General features: G+C 36.1%; 1 protein-coding gene across 3 annotated transcripts in view; it reads left to right on the top strand.

Annotated features, from left to right (window-relative positions):
- LOC149773008 (thioredoxin domain-containing protein 16-like) overlaps positions 1 to 19,249 on the top strand; it is an 80,943-nt gene extending 61,694 nt beyond the window's left edge. For all 3 annotated transcript variants that reach the window (XM_089946973.1, XM_089946975.1, XM_089946974.1), the window contains exons 18-21: positions 3,071 to 3,161; positions 3,864 to 3,960; positions 6,463 to 6,597; positions 16,185 to 19,249. In XM_089946973.1, the coding sequence (XP_089803099.1) occupies positions 3,071 to 3,161; positions 3,864 to 3,960; positions 6,463 to 6,597; positions 16,185 to 16,441 (580 nt within the window). In that variant the 3' untranslated portion in view covers positions 16,442 to 19,249. The remainder of the gene's footprint in view (positions 1 to 3,070; positions 3,162 to 3,863; positions 3,961 to 6,462; positions 6,598 to 16,184) is intronic.
- Positions 19,250 to 19,909: the final 660 nt, after the last annotated feature.

The raw sequence follows: 19,909 nt of genomic DNA, 5'->3' as shown, positions 1-19,909 counted from the left end.
AGTAGGTAAGGTGGTGTCATCAACAACAACTCTACATTCAGGGCAGACTTAAAGTATTATCAGACTTGTCCCAACGATGACTAATCCAAGCTGAATGGTCACTCCATCCTCTGGTATTCAGTTCAATTTGTACCTGCTGGGATTGACCACTGGTTGATCCAGGATCTGAAAGTCAGGGAGCATGATGCTCTGTCCATAGATGAGGATGGTTTGGATGCCTGTGTTTACCCTCCAACATCTCTGATCCCAAGGGATTTGGGTGCCATCTTAACCTGATTGCCTCTATCAAGTGAGAAAAATCATAGAGAAACAACTTTGTAGATCCTGCAGCAGGAATACCAAGGAAAATGACGACCTTTCCTAACCACCTTGGAGGCAGGAGTTTCATTTGTACCCAGATCTGTTGAGCATGTAAATATGGATGATATGAAACAATCTCTCAGAGGCAAATAATTCTAAGAACAAATGACGGTGATGATTGTTTGGATGAGAAGGCCCACCACTTTGAAAATATAGAAGGGGAAGTGGAGAATTTTGTTACAATGGTGTGAGCAAAGACACCACACATCTTGTTAAGGTCATCATTACCCCAAAACTAACTTTCTTTTGTGCCTTTTAGTGTTGAAGAAGTTAGCACTCATTATGAAGGGTACTGTTCAACAATCTCAGTCACACTGTATCACCTTGGAAGGGAAGATACAGGACAAAATGATGTCATCTATTTGACATTCTGGTGCACTTTAATCTGTCTTGACCGAAGGCTTTGAGAATGTGGCAGAGATATAATTTATCAAAATATGGGTTTTGACAAGGTTCAGTAAGTTATCATTTGAACCATTCAATAGAACATAACTGGTTCATCTCTTGCAATAGACTTGCCTCCTTCTCAGCTACAGCAGGCAAATTCTGTGAAAAAGATGCATTTATTGGTTTACACAAACTGTCTACAGTTCCATCTTAATGGTTTGATTTTACTCATGATAGCTCCTGCCTTAATTGCCAATAACAGGTTCCCACTCAGGCAATCAGTCTTTAGTGATAAAATTCTTACACATTGGTCTTCATCTTATGTTACGTGTTTAGGCTCGAATAAACAGTAATACAAGAAAGAGTGAAAACAACAAGCTTTGAAAAATTTAACAAATTTATTTCCCTGGAAAAATGTGGAAGAAAATAGGAACTTACGGTTTTAAGAATCAAATCCAAAAATAAACCAAGAAAAATCCACGAATAAAATTTTAGAAGTCCTAATAATAAAATGTTCTAATGAACTCAAGTTTGAGTCCAGACGAAGAATCCAAGATGGAAGGCGATGATGTATGCTGTATCCTGTACTGTGTTGAAGTCTACAATTCCTTGTAGAAACGTAAGAAATAATATAGTGTTGGAATTAATGAAATTTCTTTGTTCAAGAATTCTGCATGAGCACTCAAAATATTTCCAGAGAAATGAATTAATCTTTTAGAATCCAAATTATCTGAATAAACGTTAAAATTAAAATGTAATTCCCAAAATGACACAACAAAAGAAACACCTTTACAAACCAGTGTTTAGAAACCCAGCTGAAATTATTTCTCCAAACAATGGCTTAAAACTGGAATATCTTGCAAAACAGATGCCCGGATTAAGGTTTCGTGATCATGTTTACATCACATACTCTCAGCATGGCCCTGACAAGAACCAATCATTGTACTCAAAGAATAAAAAGTTGTTTACTTCAATAAAACTAATTACAAGCCTAAAGTCACGTATTCAATACAGCCTCGATCTCACTTTTATTATTCACACAATAAAAATAAATTTAAAAGAACTTGTTGATGTGACTGTTACTAATTTTGAATTAAGGTCGGGAACCAGGTCAGCCTTATGTGTTTACAAAAATAAACATTCAAGGTCAAACTATTTTCTGGAAAAAGTATCAAGTTCCTAGTAAACAGAACTACATTATTATGACATTTAATGAAATTAAAAAATAGAAAGATTTTAAAACTTACAAACAATTAAATCAGATATAAATTAAATCAAATATACATAACACTTCGCCTCTGAGTCATCTGTGTGGCCCAGTGAGGGCTTTGAAGTGATATCTAAAGCAAACCAATCTGATTTGAAGAGAGAGATTTTGTCTGTTTTATCTTTGAAAAAGGGAAAGGTTGATTTCTCAGTTTGGGCTCTAACGTCTTGGATAAGATGGGTTTTTGCCCTAGATATGGAGAATTAACCCAAGATTTTATGTTGAGGCATCTTGACTCATGAGGTTGGAACAGTTATCACCAGCATTACATTTATGCACAACTTTTCCTTTAATCAGTATTTTATAAACTAAGGGTTAGAAGTGTTTCTGTAGCTTTTGCTTCCAATATCTTGCATCCCAAATTAGCTCAGTTAGACCAGGTGGGACCAATAGTAGCAGTGCACTAGGCTGCCTTCCTGAGTCATTCTGAAGCTTCTTCATAATGCAGTTCCATGACTTCCACTGGATTTGCTGGGGAGCATTTTTCCTAATAGCCCTGTCTGGTCATATGGAGTGAAGACTCAGGCCCAGTTATGTCAGGAATAGAAACTGCCTCACACACTTAACTGGGTTGGAGTTGGTCATTCCGCAGAGTAAAGAAATCTAACTCGCTACCTAACACCTCTTACCTACTTGCCTAAGATATTATGATTGGGTAACATGTTAGGAAGAAACCAATTTTTGGAGTAAAATATGTTTCTGCTATAGTACTTACCCAATCATAATATGGATACACCACCCCAACCTCACCTTAGTCATACTACTGACAGTGCATGCATTCTGCTCCAGAAGAAATTTAATTATAGACAGGATTTGGCATATCTGCGTGGGAGATCACTCTGTCTCCCAACTATGTGGGCAGGTAACTTTGAGCTTTTATAACTAAAACTTAAGCTTGGGAAGGCTGGATTTGTGAGGTAGTTGTGGTACTTCTAAGATATCATAAACAGGTAAGTATTATTGAAGAAATAGTTTTTACTCCAAAAATTGGTTTCTTGTAACATGACTAAACTTGTCCTATTGAATATAATTATTTTATTCTCTTGTGTTTTTCAGGCCCAGCATCAGCAGCCTTGGACACAGGGTTTTGCAGCAGTACAACAGTAACCTGGACATCCCTACCATTTCCCTGGTCAAGTTGAATACTGTAAGTGCACGTATCCCTTACTATTCAGTGGAACCATAAAAGTGTACTGTGTTATAAGTGAGGTCATCTTAAAATGAGGTGCATTATACATAGTACAGTGCTGCTATACTTATTTACACAATTGTACAGGTGTCAGCAAGCTTTAAGTATAGTTCTTTTTATTCAGGAAATTCTTGCATCAAATTTTGGTTCTCAGTTTTGATGACTGTTGAGTCTGGCTGTAGGTTAATACAACTCAGATAGTGCACAATTTTCATAACTGTTGGGCCTGTGCTGTAAGCTGCTGCAATGTTTTGGTGCTTAGTTTTTATGACTGTTGGGTTTGATGCAACTCTTTTGCATAAACCTCATAATTGAACAAGAAAAGTTGATACCTGAAATATTGATCTAATAATCATAATTGTAGTGCGACTCCAGCATTGTCCCAACAGATTTAATATACTCCAGCATTGTCCCAACAGATTTAATATACTCCAGCATTGTCCCAACAGATTTAATATACTCCAGCATTGTCCCAACAGATTTAATATACTCCAGCATTGTCCCAACAGATTTAATATACTCCAGCATTGTCCCAACAGATTTAATATACTCCAGCATTGTCCCAACAGATTTAATATACTCCTGGGGTATTTTTTGTCTCAATTAATGTTTTCATGTAATTATCTTTAACATTTTGTTACAGTTGATGTTTTCTTGCAGGGAGAAGTATATAATTTATTTGATGGCTACAAGTATGAATCGGACAAGATATCAGAGTGGATTGGACGTGTACTGGCAGGACAGGAACAGCTCTCAAGTGAGTTGAATATAAACACAACATTTAATACATTTTGTCTAAGTTAGTAGAAAGAACAAGCTTGATATGGCATAAGGGTATGTGAAGGCAGGCAGACCAAGAGATATGTCTGCAATATGTCAGATGAGTACTTCTTCCAATTAAAAACATAGATTAATATGCCATATATACTTGCTTATAAGTCAAGTCAGATTGCAAACAACAAAGATCATGGTGTGCCATATTATAATGTGCCTGCAACTTATGTGTTGTTTGTTCTACTTATTATTCCTAACAAAGTGCATATAAGCAGATCTGTCAGTGCATTATGCGATGGCAGATCTTGGTCTGTTCAGTGTGCAGTTGTATTCATCTTATAAGCCAGTATTGCGGTGCTATTTTGTTCTGTTCTTTAATGTGCCATCCAGTATTGCCAATTCCATTAATTTCTATCTCTGAATTGAAATAGATTCTAACATTGACTTAAATTGACTTAATGGTTTTTAATAAAACTATTGAACTGTAACAGAAATATTGAATGTCTTTCATTTTGTTGTTGTTGTTGTGGGGTTTAACGCCATTTTTCAGCACACGATAGGCTATGCATGGCGGCCAGTATTAATGGTGGAGGAAGAACCCAGGAAAACCCCGGGAAGAACCACCGACCCACGAGAAGCTACTGGCAAGCTTTCTCACATACCCACATTGGCCGAATCCTAGACTCGAACCCACGCAAGCAGAGGTGAGATGGCAGTGATCCGTAACGGAGAGCGCTTTAGACCACTCGGCCACTCGGGGCCCCGAATGTCTTTCATTTATTTCATGTTAATTTGCATTGTGATGATTTAATTTTTCAGTATCTTTCTTTACCGTATTAATAGTGCTAGTTGTTCTTAGGTTTATTAAATGACCACTACTCATCATTGAGTCTTTATGGTAATTATATATACCACTACTCATCATTGAGCCTTTATGGTAATTATATATACCACTACTCATCATTGAGTCTTTATGGTAATTATATATACCACTACTCATCATTGAGTCTTTATGGTAATTATATATACCACTACTCATCATTGAGTCTTTATGGTAATTATATATACCACTACTCATCATTGAGTCTTTATGGTAATTATATATACCACTACTCATCATTGAGTCTTTATGGTAATTATATACACCACTACTCATCATTGAGTCTTTATGGTAATTATATATACCACTACTCATCATTGAGTCTTTATGGTAATTATATATACCACGACTCATCATTGAGCCTTTATGGTAATTATATATACCACGACTCATCATTGAGCCTTTATGGTAATTATATATACCACGACTCATCATTGAGCCTTTATGGTAATTATATATACCACTACTCATCATTGAGCCTTTATGGTAATTATATATACCACTACTCATCATTGAGCCTTTATGGTAATTATATATACCACGACTCATCATTGAGTCTTTATGGTAATTATATATACCACTACTCATCATTGAGCCTTTATGGTAATTATATATACCACTACTCATCATTGAGCCTTTATGGTAATTATATACACCACTACTCATCATTGAGCCTTTATGGTAATTATATATACCACGACTCATCATTGAGCCTTTATGGTAATTATATATACCACGACTCATCATTGAGCCTTTATGGTAATTATATATACCACGACTCATCATTGAGCCTTTATGGTAATTATATATACCACTACTCATCATTGAGCCTTTATGGTAATTATATATACCACTACTCATCATTGAGTCTTTATGGTAATTGTATATACCACTACTCATCATTGAGCCTTTATGGTAATTATATATACCATAACTTATTACCAAGTTTTATGGTAAATATGCATACCATTTAACTTGTTGTTGAGTCATGTTGGTAATTGTGTATACCAGTGTTGTGATTGCTGTAATTAATGTCACCTTAGCATTAGAAAGAATTCTGAGTTGATGTTTGCTGTTAAATGCATGTTGTACACTGTTTTTCTTGATGTAATTATAGTTGTGGTCCTCATGCAACATTATGTATTAATTAAATAACCTTCTTCTTTTCTTCTTTCTTCTTTTTCTTAATATTAGTAATTGATTGATGTGAGAATTTGTGAATCATCACATAAGTAGTACAAGAAGCTTGAGACTTCAAGCTTTTAAACAAGACTGGTGGTTTTATACAGATTTGTACAACAGTCCTCAAACCTTTATTTAAACCTAGTGGCAAAAGGACAGGAAATGATGGAAATGGGGTTGTAGATTATGAGATAATCCATGTATTGAAACACTGTATTTTTTAAAATTAAAAATCTCATTCATTATATTATGGCTGTATGAAAATGTATGGAGCAAAATTTTGATAATAATTTTTAGGTCTTTAATTTAAATTTTCTAAAATATTTAATTTATAATACTCATTTTATACTTGATGTCTGACACTTTTGTGATACTTAAGAATTTCACAAAGTTTGATGTCTAATAACTTCTGTGATACTTCAGGCATGCTACCAAGAGGAGACTGGAAGCCACTGAGCAAGGGCTACAATTTCCTAAAAATCATTGAGTGGGAGAAAAAGCATGTAAATAAAAGGGGTACCAGCAAGATGCTAGCCGCTGCGGAGGAACATGGTATTGGTAGGTATAATTGTCATAATTTACCCTGCAGGGGAACTGGTATTAGTATAAATTTCATAATTTACCCTACAAAGATCATGTTATTGGAAAGTAACAGTGGCTTAAAACATTGAATGCAATGAAAACATAAGTATTGTTTTCAAAAAAGTCAAGCATACAAGCACCTGAACTATTTTTAGATGGCACAAGCTTTCAGTTTGTTAATGGTCACATAAACCTGGATTGATGATTTGAAGATTTCAAATTTGAATGAACGTAGTGAAAATATAGCCAAAATAGGACATACAAAACTGGCATTTTTTAGAGCACTGTAGTTTCAGCTTTCCAAATGAAATCGTTGAAAAAGTTTACCTGACCTGACTGCTTATATCATACCTTCTTTGGACTGTACCTGGGTAGTATGGGATGATTGTAGTGATATGCCATTGTAGTTTGGGATGATTGTAGTGATATGTCGGTGTAGTTTAGGATGATTGTAGTGATATACCAGTGTAGTTTGGGATGATTGTAGTGATATGCCATTGTAGTTTGGGATGATTGTAGTGATATGCCGTTGTAGTTTGGGATGATTGTAGTGATATGTCGGTGTAGTTTAGGATGATTGTAGTGATATACCAGTGTACTTTGGGGTGATTGTAGTGTTATGCCATTGTAGTTTGGGATGATTGTAGTGATATGCCAGTGTAGTTTGGGATGATTGTAGTGATATACCTGTGTAGTTTGGGATGATTGTAGTGATATGCCATTGTAGTTTGGGATGATTGTAGTGATATGCCGGTGTAGTTTGGGATGATTGTAGTGATATGCCATTGTAGTTTGGGATGATTGTAGTGATATGCCAGTGTAGTTTGGGATGATTGTAGTGATATGCCATTGTAGTTTGGGATGATTGTAGTGATATATGAGTGTAGAGTGGAATGATTGTAGTGATATGCCAGAGTAGTTTGGGATGATTGTAGTGATATGCCAGTGTAGTTTGGGATGATTGTAGTGATATACCAGTGTAGTTTGGGATGATTGTAGTTATATACCGGTGTAGTTTGGGATGATTGTAGTGATATGCAGTGTAGAGTGGGATGATTGTAGTGATATGCCAGTGTAGTTTGGGATGATTGTAGTGATATGCCAGTGTAGTTTGGGATGATTGTAGTTATATACCGGTGTAGTTTGGGATGATTGTAGTGATATGCAGTGTAGAGTGGGATGATTGTAGTGATATGCCAGTGTAGTTTGGGATGATTGTAGTGATATGCCAGTGTAGTTTGGGATGATTGTAGTTATATACCGGTGTAGTTTGGGATGATTGTAGTGATATGCCAGTGTAGTTTGGGATGATTGTAGTGATATGCCATTGTAGTTTGGGATGATTGTAGTGATATGCCTTTGTAGTTTGGGATGATTATAGTGATATGCCATTTAATTTGGGATGATTGTAGTGATATACCGGTGTAGTTTGGGATGATTGTAGTGATATGCCATTGTAGTTTGGGATGATTGTAGTGATATGCCAATGTAGTTTGGGATGATTGTAGTGATATGCCATTTAATTTGGGATGATTGTAGTGATATACCGGTATAGTTTGGGATGCTTGTAGTGATATGCCAGTGTAGAGTGGGATGATTGTACTGATATGCCAGTGTAGTTTGGGATGATTGTAGTGATATGCCTTTGTAGTTTGGGATGATTGTAGTGATATGCCATTTAATTTGGGATGATTGTAGTGATATACTGGTGTAGTTTTGGATAATTGTAGTGATATGCCATTGTAGTTTGGGATGATTATAGTTAAGGAGTAGAGCTTGAAGCTGCAGCATTCTCACATTTGCTTTGCCATGCAAGCGAGGGGGTGGCATACCTTTAACATGGAATCCACCCTATGACAAGCATGGTTTGAATTTTAACTTATAACTTTTAACTTAACATAAATAAATTCACCTCTTGTTAACAGAAGAATGTGCACACAAACTGGTCTCCACACTGTAAAACAGCAACAAGTTTATGTTTCTTATTATGTAATGCAGTTTTGACTCTGAATAAAATTTGTGTTTGTCTACTACTTTTCCAAATCCAATAATGCAATATCCAGTTAAAAATATATTACAGTAAATCTGGAACTTCTGCATCAAGCAATCATCCCTACACAGGAACACATCTAACAACTGAATGCCTAGTGGTGAAACTGACATGCTTTAGATGGAAACCCAGTAAATACTTTCATAGAAATTGATGTATACATCTCGTATAATCTAATCTGAGACATCATATGGAATTTACATTGGATGTCCTTTGTTTGAAAAATGTTGTCTTTGTGAGATATTCTATTTATTTAGAAGGACAGTTATTTTTTGAATTATAATTTGTAAATAAAAAAATCTACTTTTAAATGTTAAAGGTTATAGAACTGAGCATTATTAATTCAGTTAGCATATGTGGCTACCTTTTTATGCACAAATTAAAGTTTCAGAATGATTTAAATTATTTCTTCTTTGATTAAAATAAAAACTATGTGATAAACAGGTTATCAGATGGGTAATGATTTAATATTAAATTTATTCAAATCCTTCTCTTAAATTCAGCATTAAATCATTTGAGATCCCTATATATCTTAGTGAGATAAGCATGTATCCATTCTATCATATCATACAGGTATGCTCCTTATAAAACTTCATATATACCATATAGTGCCAGCTTATGGAATCTTTTAGGTGAAGTATTTCACATCACGTAATTGTGGTGGGGAGGGGAGCTCAGACAATTCCTGCTTCAAAACTATACAGTCAAACCAGTACTGTTGGGTACCTTCACATAGTGGTTACCTGGTCACAATGGCCTTTCTAATTTTCCCCAGCAAATTTCTTATGTAAATATCATGTTTGCAGTGGTCACCTACTTTTCTGCAGTGAGCAGACAGGTAATTCCTAACCAGATGATTTCTTATGCCTTAAGCACAGTTGGGTATCCACAGTAACTGGTCAGTATATGCAAAGGAAGGCATAGTTAAGAAAAAGGAATATCATAAGAATCATGTTCAAACATTTCTTATCTCACTTGGTCACATTGTCAATGAAACTTAAAGGTGTCAGTATGTCAACTTCAAAAGCAGGGCAGTTTTTATCATTTGGATACAAGGTTGAAACAATCTGTTGCTGGATGGTGGAAAAAGTTATCAAGCCAGTGAATTAAAGCTATATCTGATCAAAGGTGTTCATCTCATTAGGGTCAGGGATCATTCAGTATTTCAGACTTTTGTAAAGGCAGGCGAAATTTGGTTCATGGGTTACAAAGAATAGCAATGAGTTTCAGAGCCTAATTTATACAACTTGGCCAACCAAAGAGTCACTCCACATTTTACAGCCATATATAAGCTGTCAATCAGTTGTGAAATTAAGTGTTTTGTCATAGTGAACAAAAAAGTAATCAGTGATTATTTTAAGTCATGGACAATTTAATATATAGGATGTATTCAGGTGAGCAGGATCAGGTAGTCTTGTATGGAACATAAAATTGGGAGAGAATAAAATATGTGAATTTTTTTATTTTGTTGAATAGTTTACATAAAGCAATCTTGATAATGTTATAATAGTAATAATAATAATAATAATAATGGTATTCAGTGCATGGTATTTGTTCAGAAACCACTATACCTGTGTATATAATTCACCAGTGGATGAAGGCAAGTTTAAACATCCCATGTATGTCCTCTATCAACAAGTTTAACTACTTTCAAAACATTTGGCATGGTAATCGAAAATTAATATGCAAATGTGAAGAATAATGGCAGCATCTCTACAGATTAGTTTAAAGTATGTATGTAAATAGCAATTCATGTCATGTAAGCATAATAGTGGCTACATGATGCCAACTAAAGGTCAAGTTTGAAAAATTTAAAAATAAATTGCACAAAAACTTGGAAAGGTAAACCCTTCCAAATAAATGTAAACATTACGCACCTCATCAAATAATACAGCTGATAATTGAATATCTGAATACAAAGGAATGGTGAGGCTAAAATTTAATAGAGAAAAACTTTTTTGTGCTTTCAGACAAGTTTACACAGGGTTTAATTTATCAGTCTGTATAATTCTAGCACAACATAAGCAAACCTTCTCCTACATAATGGAGTCTTTGTTTCCTTAAGCCATATCATTATAATAATGACCATATTTAAAGAGGGTAACACAATTAGCTAAGAACTAATCTACCTTGAGGCCCTCATACAAAGGAATTTGGGGCCCCGAGTGGCCGAGTGGTCTAAAGCGCTCACCGTTATGGATCACTGCCATCTCACCTCTGTCTGCATGGGTTCGAGTCCAAGGCTCGGCTAGCATGGGTACATGGGAAAGCCTGTCAGTAGTTCCTCATGGGTCGGTGGTTCTTCCCTGGTTTTTCCAGGGTTCTCCCTCCACCAGTTATACTGGCCGCCATGTATAGCCTATCTTGTGCTGAAGAATGGCGTTAAACCCTAGAATGAACGACAACAACAACAACAAAGGAATTTATTTATTTTAGCTGCACCTTTGAAGCCACTGGATATTATGGGTTTGGAAGAAGGAAATAGAGTGGGCATTTCTAATCTCAACTGGAATACTATTCCAGAGCAGAGTTCCAGAGTATTGGAAACTTTTTTTTAAATAACTCCTTATTTGGTTTGGGAATTTTATACTGTTTGGTAGACATGGATCGCAGGTGGGGAGTATTACCAGGTAGCCTATACTGGAATAATGATTGTAAATATTCAGGAGCACTATTATGGGATTCCTGTACATTAATTTGGCTTTTCTCAGACAGATTCGGCCTTTAATAGGTAATATTTTTATCTTATCAGCTAAATTTTCTTTGCTTTCTTTTTGGATTGATATTAGCCCTAATGCTCTTTTTTGAAGATGTGCCAGCTTTGCTATGTTTTTATCATTTGAATTACCCCATACTGTATTACAGTAGTCTAAATAGGGTTGTATGTAACTGTTATAGGGGCCCTGAGTGGCCGAGTCGTCTAAAGCGCTCTCTGTTACAGATCACTGCCATCTCACCTCTGTCTGCATGGGTTCGTGTCTCAGATTCGGCCAATGTGGGTATGTGAGAAAGCTTGCCAGTAGCTTCTCGTAGGTCAGTGGTTCTTTCCGGGGTTTTCCCGGGTTCTTCCTCCACCATTAATACTGGCTGCCATGTATAGCCGTGTGCTGAAAAATGGCGTTAAACCCTACAACAACAACAACATATAGGTCATTGAAAAATTATTCTTCATTAAAAATTTTGAATATCTGTAAGTGATCGTTTTGTATGTAGTTTTCTTATTTTTCTTGCATTTAACCTTTCTTGTCAAAAAAGTAGGATAGTGGTCACTAAGACCAACATTTGGTACATTAACACGGGCCACATTGTCTTGTAGGTTGGTATAAATGTGATCAATAAGAATGCTCGATTTTTCTGTAACCCTTGTTGGCTCATTTACCAGCTGGACTAGGCCTAATGATTCAATAAATTCCATCCAGTTGTTCCTTATTTGAGTATTGAGAAGGTCCTTATTTATATCTCCGAGTATATATGTTTCTTTCTCCTGTGCTAGAACATTTTCCATTTGTTTCATAAGGTAATCATTCCAAATTACTTTGGAGGAAGGTGGCCTATAAATGAAACCAACTAGAAATGATTTTGCAATATTTTGAAAAATTTCCAACCAGATACTCTCAATTTCATGTGACTCCAAGTCAAGTCACTTTTCTGCATTTACATCTTCCCTAATGTATACAACAAAACCCCCCCTGCTGTCTCTCTGTCCTGTCGTAATGGTTTATTGTAACCTTGACAGTGAAATAGATCATCATTGTGGTTAGCATTTAATTTGGTTTCAGTGAGCCCTAAAACATGTATATTATTTTCCTTGGAAGACAACATTAACTTAATCTGGTCTGTTTTTCCCACTATACTTTGTACATTTAAACGACCTATGTTAAAACCTTTTGTATTTAGTTTCATATCAATTGTATGTATGTCATCATGCAATGGGGCATTCACTGAGATTGTCTCCATACTACTTTTATCATTCTGACATCCTGTTTCTATATTTAAATGTTCATATATATTAGCAGTGGCAGATGCTTTGTCTGCTCGGGAAATGGACGCACCTGCCTATCCACGAGTCTCCTGCTGCCTTGCAGGTCGGCTTTGGTTAGCCAAAGGCTAAGGGAGTAAACCCTAAAAGAAAATCTGGAGTGGAGACCCTAAGGCAGCTGGACGATGTATTACATCCCCTTCTGGCAACTCCTTGGTCTGGAGAGGGATGGGCTCCGCTAGACGACTTTTGCCCAAGACACACTGATAATGCTGAATAAATCTGAGCTTACAATACCAGATCAGTCGTCGCCCGGGTCAACAAGGACCGTGCCTGCCGTTGTCCACCAGGGCGGAGGTGACAAGTGTGCTACTGGTACTATGCATACAGTCAGAGTGAGAGACAACATCGCCATCGCCACCTGGAACATTAGAACTCTGGCGCAAATTGGAAGACTCCAAGAGTTGACACATGAGCTAAAACACTACACATGGCACATTCTGGGACTCTGTGAAGTTAGATGGAAATCCCTAGGAGAGCACCAAACCGAAGATGGGCATATATTATACTATAGTGGAGAGTGTGACAAGTCCACAAATGGAGTAGGCTTCCTTGTAAACAAAGCCATCAAGGGATCTGTGCTTGAATGCTGCCCCATATCTAGCAGAATCATTTCCATTCATCTGAAAGCATCTCCCTTTAACATCACAATTACCCAAGTCTATGCTCCAACTACCGATCATGATGATGAAGAAATAGAGGAGTTTTAGAACAAACTACAGGGTATTCTAAACATGGTCAGTAAGAAAGATATCCTCATTGTCCAAGGAGACTGGAATGCCAAAGTTGGCAAAGATGCTCTAAAAGACTGGGAAATACATTGTGGACCTTCTTGCAATGAGCTTACCAATGAAAGAGGGAGACGGCTGCTCGAGTTTGCAAGCTACAACAACTTGGTACTAGCCAACACCCTGGGACAACATAAAGCTTCACGATGCTGGACATGGCACTCACCAAATGGAACCCATCACAACCAGATCGACTACATACTGGTTCAAACCTGTTACCGATCTGGCATCAATAGAGCAAAAACAAGGACATTCCCAGGTGCTGATGTTGGGAGTGATCACGTCCTCGTATGAACTTCCGAGTGAGGCTGAAGAAAATTAACAAGCCAAAGAACATCAGGCTCAAATTCAACCTTGAACAACTGAAGGACCCTGACATCTGCAAGTCATTCCAAGCCACAATTGGAGGAAAATTTGCTCAACTCCTTGTGATGGATGGTGATGTCAATGAGATGACAGACACCTTCAACACAGTCATGACAGCAGCTGCCAATGACATCATTGGCCTCCATCGCCCGAAGAAAAAACCCTGGGTTACAGAAGAGATTCTGAAGTTGTGTGATGCCCAAAGAGAACTAAAAAACACCAGACACACAACAGGGGCATTGAAGTACCGAGAAATAAACAAGAATATCAGAAAAAACTTGAGCAAAGCAAAAGAAAATTGGATTGGACAAAAGTGCACAGAAAGGAGAACTGTCTGATAAAGAATAACAGCAAAAAGGCATTCCAAATTGTGAAAGACCTCACCAGACAGAAACAACCAAGAGTCAGTACCATTCAAGACAAAAATGGAAAATGCCTCAAAGAAGCGAGTGACATTGCAGAAAGATGGATTGAGTATTGCAAAGAACTCTACAACCATCAGTCCACAGGAGACCCAGGGGTGCTTGAAGTTCCAAACTCCGTAAATGATGATACTTCCCCATTCTCAAAGAAGAGGTGGAGTCAGCAATAAGAGCACTGAAGAATGGGAAGGCAGCTGGAGTAGACAACATCCCAGCTGAACTTATCAAGAATGGGGGACAATCAGTGAAAGAGCTACTAACAAAAATCTGCAACAAGATCTGGCAGACAGGTGAATGGCCAACACAATGGACCCAGTCACTGATTATAACACTTCCCAAAAAAGGCAATCTCCAGCTGTGCCAAAATTACAGAACTATCAGTTTGATCAGCCATGCTAGTAAGGTAATGCTGAAGATCATCTTGAACAGACTGAAACCACAAGCAGAAGAAATAATTGCTGAAGAACAGGCCGGGTTTCAGAGTGGAAGAAGCACAACAGAACAAATATTAAATCTCAGGGTTCTGTGCGAAAAGTACTCGCAACACCAACAAGACATCTATCATGTGTTCATAGATTTCAAAAAGGCCTTAGACCGAGTGTGGCATGAGGCATTGTGGGCCACAATGAAGAAGTATAACATCGGTCAAAAGTTAACCAATACCATCAAGCAGCTGTACTCCAAGGCTACCAGGGCAGTAATTGCCCAAGGTGCTGTGGGGGACTGGTTCCAGACAACAGTGGGAGTGCGTCAAGGCTGTCTCCTGTCGCCCATGCTTTTCAACATCTACTTAGAGCGCATCATGAGTGAAGCCCTGGAAAACCACTGTGGGACAGTCAGCATTGGAGGGCGTAACATCACCAACCTCCGCTTTGCAGATGACATTGATGGGCTGGCAGGCAGTGAAGACAAGCTAGCCACCTTAGTGAAGAACCTGGATGAAATATCTTCCAGATTTGACATGGAGATAAGCGCTGAGAAGACAAAACTGATGACAAATAGTGGCAAACAAATCTCAGCCAAGATTAAAGTCAGAGGACATGAACTGGAAACAGTGAGCCAGTTCAAATATCTTGGTTCCATAATCATTGAAGAGGGATCAAGAGCAGAAATTTTGTCAAGAGCAGCACAAACAATGGCACCTATGTCAAAGTTAAGACCCATCTGGAGAGACAAGAATATGTGTCTGAAAACTAAAATCAGACTATTGCGAGCTCTAGTCATCTTAGTCTTTTGTACTCATGTTAGGCATGGACCCTGACAGCAGAATTACAACGAAGAATCCAGTCACTTGAAATGAGATGGTACAGAACCATCCTTGGCATCTCTTACATGGACCACATCACAAATGAAGAAGTGCGTAACACCATCAGGCGCGAAGTAGGCCAATATGAGGACCTCCTCACCACCGTCAAAAAGAGAAAGCTGAAATGGTATGGCCATGTTGCTAGAGCCAACAGTCTATCCACAACAGTCCTGCAGGGCAGCATCCAGGGTGGCAGAAGGAGAGGTAGACAGAGAAAAAAGTGGACTGACAACATCACAGAATGGACCAGGAAAAGTTTTGCAGAGACACAGGCATTGGCACATGATCGAGACAAGTGGAGGGAACTGGTCAGATGTTCAGCAGCACAGTGCCTCAACGACCACATTAGGTCATGAGACTGATGATGATGATGATGATATATTAGCATCTTTTATATATCAAAATACATCTATTTTTTCCATCAATAAACAAATACTGGACATGTTACCTACAACTAGTTGTCTTATGCCACAAAATGGCATTAGAATAGTTATGTTTGTACATATGACACCCTGGTTAGGTTCTGCATTTAGTTAAAATTTCATAGACACATTTCAGGATTTTTAATCTTACACTTTGTTTTCCAATGCAGGTTTTAATGCAGATGGTGAATATGAGGAAATGAGTAGCAGGATGTACCAGGAAGACCACATGGGTATGATGAAGGAAACAGATAGTAAAGAGGATGCTGAGGTACGAGAGGAACTAGTTCGGCTTCACAGTTCACGACTGTACCACCAAAAACATGTCAAGGAACACAGCAAGGAGGCGAAAATGGACAAGATGAAAACTGACGGAAAATCTGAATCACAGACCCAAAAGGATCAAGTCAAACATGAGGAGCTGTAAATCATGCCTATAGTCTGTTGTATTTTTAGGATGTATCAGGATTACCCAGCATAAAAGATACAGTAACCAAACATATTACAGAAATGTTCTTTCAATTAAACTAATGCTGAAATAGTTATCTGAATTATCGTGGTCAGAAAGAGGTTTAGGGATAATAATAAAGAACATTTTAAGTTTGCTTCCAATATAATTTTGCACATCAAATACATTCCAGATGAAGGAATGCTATAAATTAGATTCCTAGAATTTTGTCATGAATCCTTGATGTGTACATTAATTGTGTTGAGTAACTGAAGAGGTTCAAAATTTTTGTCCGTTAAGAGTGTTTTTGTGCAGAGGCATCTGCTAAAACAGGTTGTGTCATTTATTATAGTCTTTATAACAGAGCACAGTGTTGGAGAGTAATATATTTTTATCAGATGACCAAATGCAGTAAATATTTTGTTGTAATTTTCTAGCATGTTAAATTATGACCATCCATTTTAGAAACTACTGGCCTGATAAAGAAGGCACTTAATTTAATTCCTGGAAAGACACTTTCAGTGCAGAGATGCAATTTAGATATCAGCTCTTTGAATAATAAGGGTACCCTGGTATATATTTTTAAAAGGACTGATTTCCCTAGGTATTGTGTATGTTTAGTTGGAACAGCCCTTATGTGTCACCCAACAAGCACACAAAGACCTGATCTCTATGCATCATAATTAGCAGGGCAGGCACTTTGAAAATTGAAACATCAGGGCTTTCATCAAGCATTTCACATAAAACGTGCATGATTATAACATGCAGTTCTTTACACTGAGGGCATTACTTTTCATCCCACCCATTAGAAAATCCTAACATGAGTATCAGTCCTGTGATGGGACTCTTGTTCAAATTTTAACTCTTCTTTTCCTCATCTGATTATAAACCATACAGTCCTTCATATCTTTGTCACAACACATAAATCTAAATTATGACCTCTCCCTTGTAATAATAATTGCATTATAAAGTCTGTTCATTCATAAAACCTTTAAACAATGAGTGTGCTTGAAAAAGTGGAGTTAGCTCTTAGACGAGTTTATTTGTGTACATAGAAATTGAATCTCAAGCAGATCAAAATAATTAATGTAATACTTGGGGAAGATTGTCTTATGATCTTTAATGTAATACTTAGGGAAGATTGTCTTATGATCTTTAATGTAATACTTAGGGAAGATTGTCTTATGATCTTTAATGTAATACTTAATGTAATACTTAGGGAAGATTGTCTTATGGTCCTTAATGTAATATTTAATGTAAAACTTAGGGAAGATTGTCTTATGATCTTTTGCATCATTCCATGTAGTTAATAGATAAATATTTTGTGTTTATTTTTTATAGATATTAGAGAATGTAATCAAGATATAATTTCAATCAAATGTAAGTTAAAATTTTATTTTTTATATTTTTATTTAAATTATGCATTTTATATAGTTATATTAATTTTATATTTGTTTTTACAAATGAAATATGTAATTTCAGGCTGTATTCTACAAAGATAAATACGTCTTTTAATCATAGTACCTTTCTTAACATGTCTTAAATATTTTGTCTTGGACTTTAAGGGCTTATAAAATAAAAAGTAAAATAGAGCTACAGAATTAAAACTTTGCCATTTAAAACATCAACCAAATTTTTAAAAAGATAATAATTTTGGAAAAATGTTCTATTTAGTGGTATAAATATAATACTTTATTTTAGGTCACTTAGAGTCATCAGGTGCAGCATACAATATATGTTTATATTTAGTATATGCTAATCGGTTAGTAATTGAAATGAAAATTCGTATAATATTGTAGACTAGTAGTAGAGAATGATTTGCTTGAATTATTACTTTATTCTGTTTGAAAACAAAATTATTAGATTGACAGATACTGTTGTAATAAAGCTGTAATGTATTTGTATGGAAATAAGCCTTGTGACAACACGACATTGGAGGGAAAACAGCATAGCCTACCTCTGCATGGGATAATATGAATGGTAAAAAAAATGTGGCTTTAATTTGATTTCATAAAAACTTAACCTAGCATAGTAGCTCATAATAAAAGTGTGTGTGATTTGGATTTTTTTTTTTTTTTAGTCATATCATTACGATGTCTGTAGTGTGGCAGTTTATAGTGATGTCTAGCATTGGGGCATCATGCTGCAGACATATAGCATCATGTCCCACCCAGTCCTAACACTAACCTCTTGAATGCTGAGCACCTAGCAAGGCTTCTAATTACTGATGGTACTCCCAGTCATCTATTTCTGTTATCTGCTCCAGTTTTTATAAGTCTTTGGTATGGCTGGGGTTCGATCCCACAACTTCCCACATTTGAGGTGGACATTCTAACCACTAGGCAACCAGGCGGTTATAATAATAAAAGTGGAACAAGCAATTTCAGGAACGCCATCTATCATATGGTGATAATGAATAAGTGAAACACTGCAATGCTACTGTCGTCATGATGTAATGTGGACGAGACAAAGATAATTGAAGACCACTGTTGCATGATTAAGTACATTTGTAAAGGTTTCAGTCATGGATAGAAAACTTCTCAGAGAATGCTGAAAAAGGAATTAAAAATAAGTTGAAAGAATGGTATTGAAACTGCAAGAGAGCTTCATCACATAAAGTTATGTTGAAAAATACAAGAGACGGTAAATATTTTGTGCTGGGTCTCCTTACCAAGAGCTAATTACATTAATATAATTCATAAAGTTAATTACATTAATATAATTCATAAAGTTAATCTAATTACTTTATATTTTACAAGTATGTTAATAAATGATTACTTAAACTATGGTATGGTTTTTGTTTTTTTTCTACACAGTGAACTTTTGATAATAATATTTAGCACCTGAAAAACATGAAATCTCTGTCAGGCTGCTGCAAGTTCAATAATATACTAGGGTCAATAATTTATGGCTTTAACCATTGATTGATTAACATATAACAGAAAATGTGCTTCATTAATAATAATTAAAATAATTAGTTAAAATCAATAATAAAAAATTAGGATCATAATTGAAAAATGCTATTTCTGTTAAAGCTTTTCAGTCCTGTAGAGAAAGCCTAATGGTTCCTGCAAATAATAGAACAAATGTTTATACATTAAAAGTTTTCAGAATCCTAACATACCTCCAAAACTACACAGATAAAATTTATATATGCTTTGAAGTGCCATAATTAAATTGAAATAACATTTTGCTTGCGTGGTTTTTTCTTTTGTATGTATCACACATTAACCTGGAAAAGATTATTATTTTTATTTGTATTGTTAGCCTTTAATTAACACAATATGTAAAGTATATTAATGTAACTTTTATTTAGAGGACAATAAATACTAACTAAAGTAAAATATGTTGTTTTTGTTTATTATCCCACAAAGACTGATCTTCTTTGCTTATTATCCCCACAAATTGATGTTCATTATCTACCTGATTGATGTTGTTCTTTTTTTT

The sequence above is a fragment of the Sinohyriopsis cumingii genome, unplaced genomic scaffold (genome assembly GCF_028554795.1).
Source record: "Sinohyriopsis cumingii isolate HCF-2022 unplaced genomic scaffold, ASM2855479v2 utg000938l, whole genome shotgun sequence".
NCBI classification, from domain to species: Eukaryota; Metazoa; Mollusca; class Bivalvia; order Unionida; family Unionidae; genus Sinohyriopsis; species Sinohyriopsis cumingii.
This window is presented reverse-complemented; position numbering and strand designations above follow the sequence as displayed.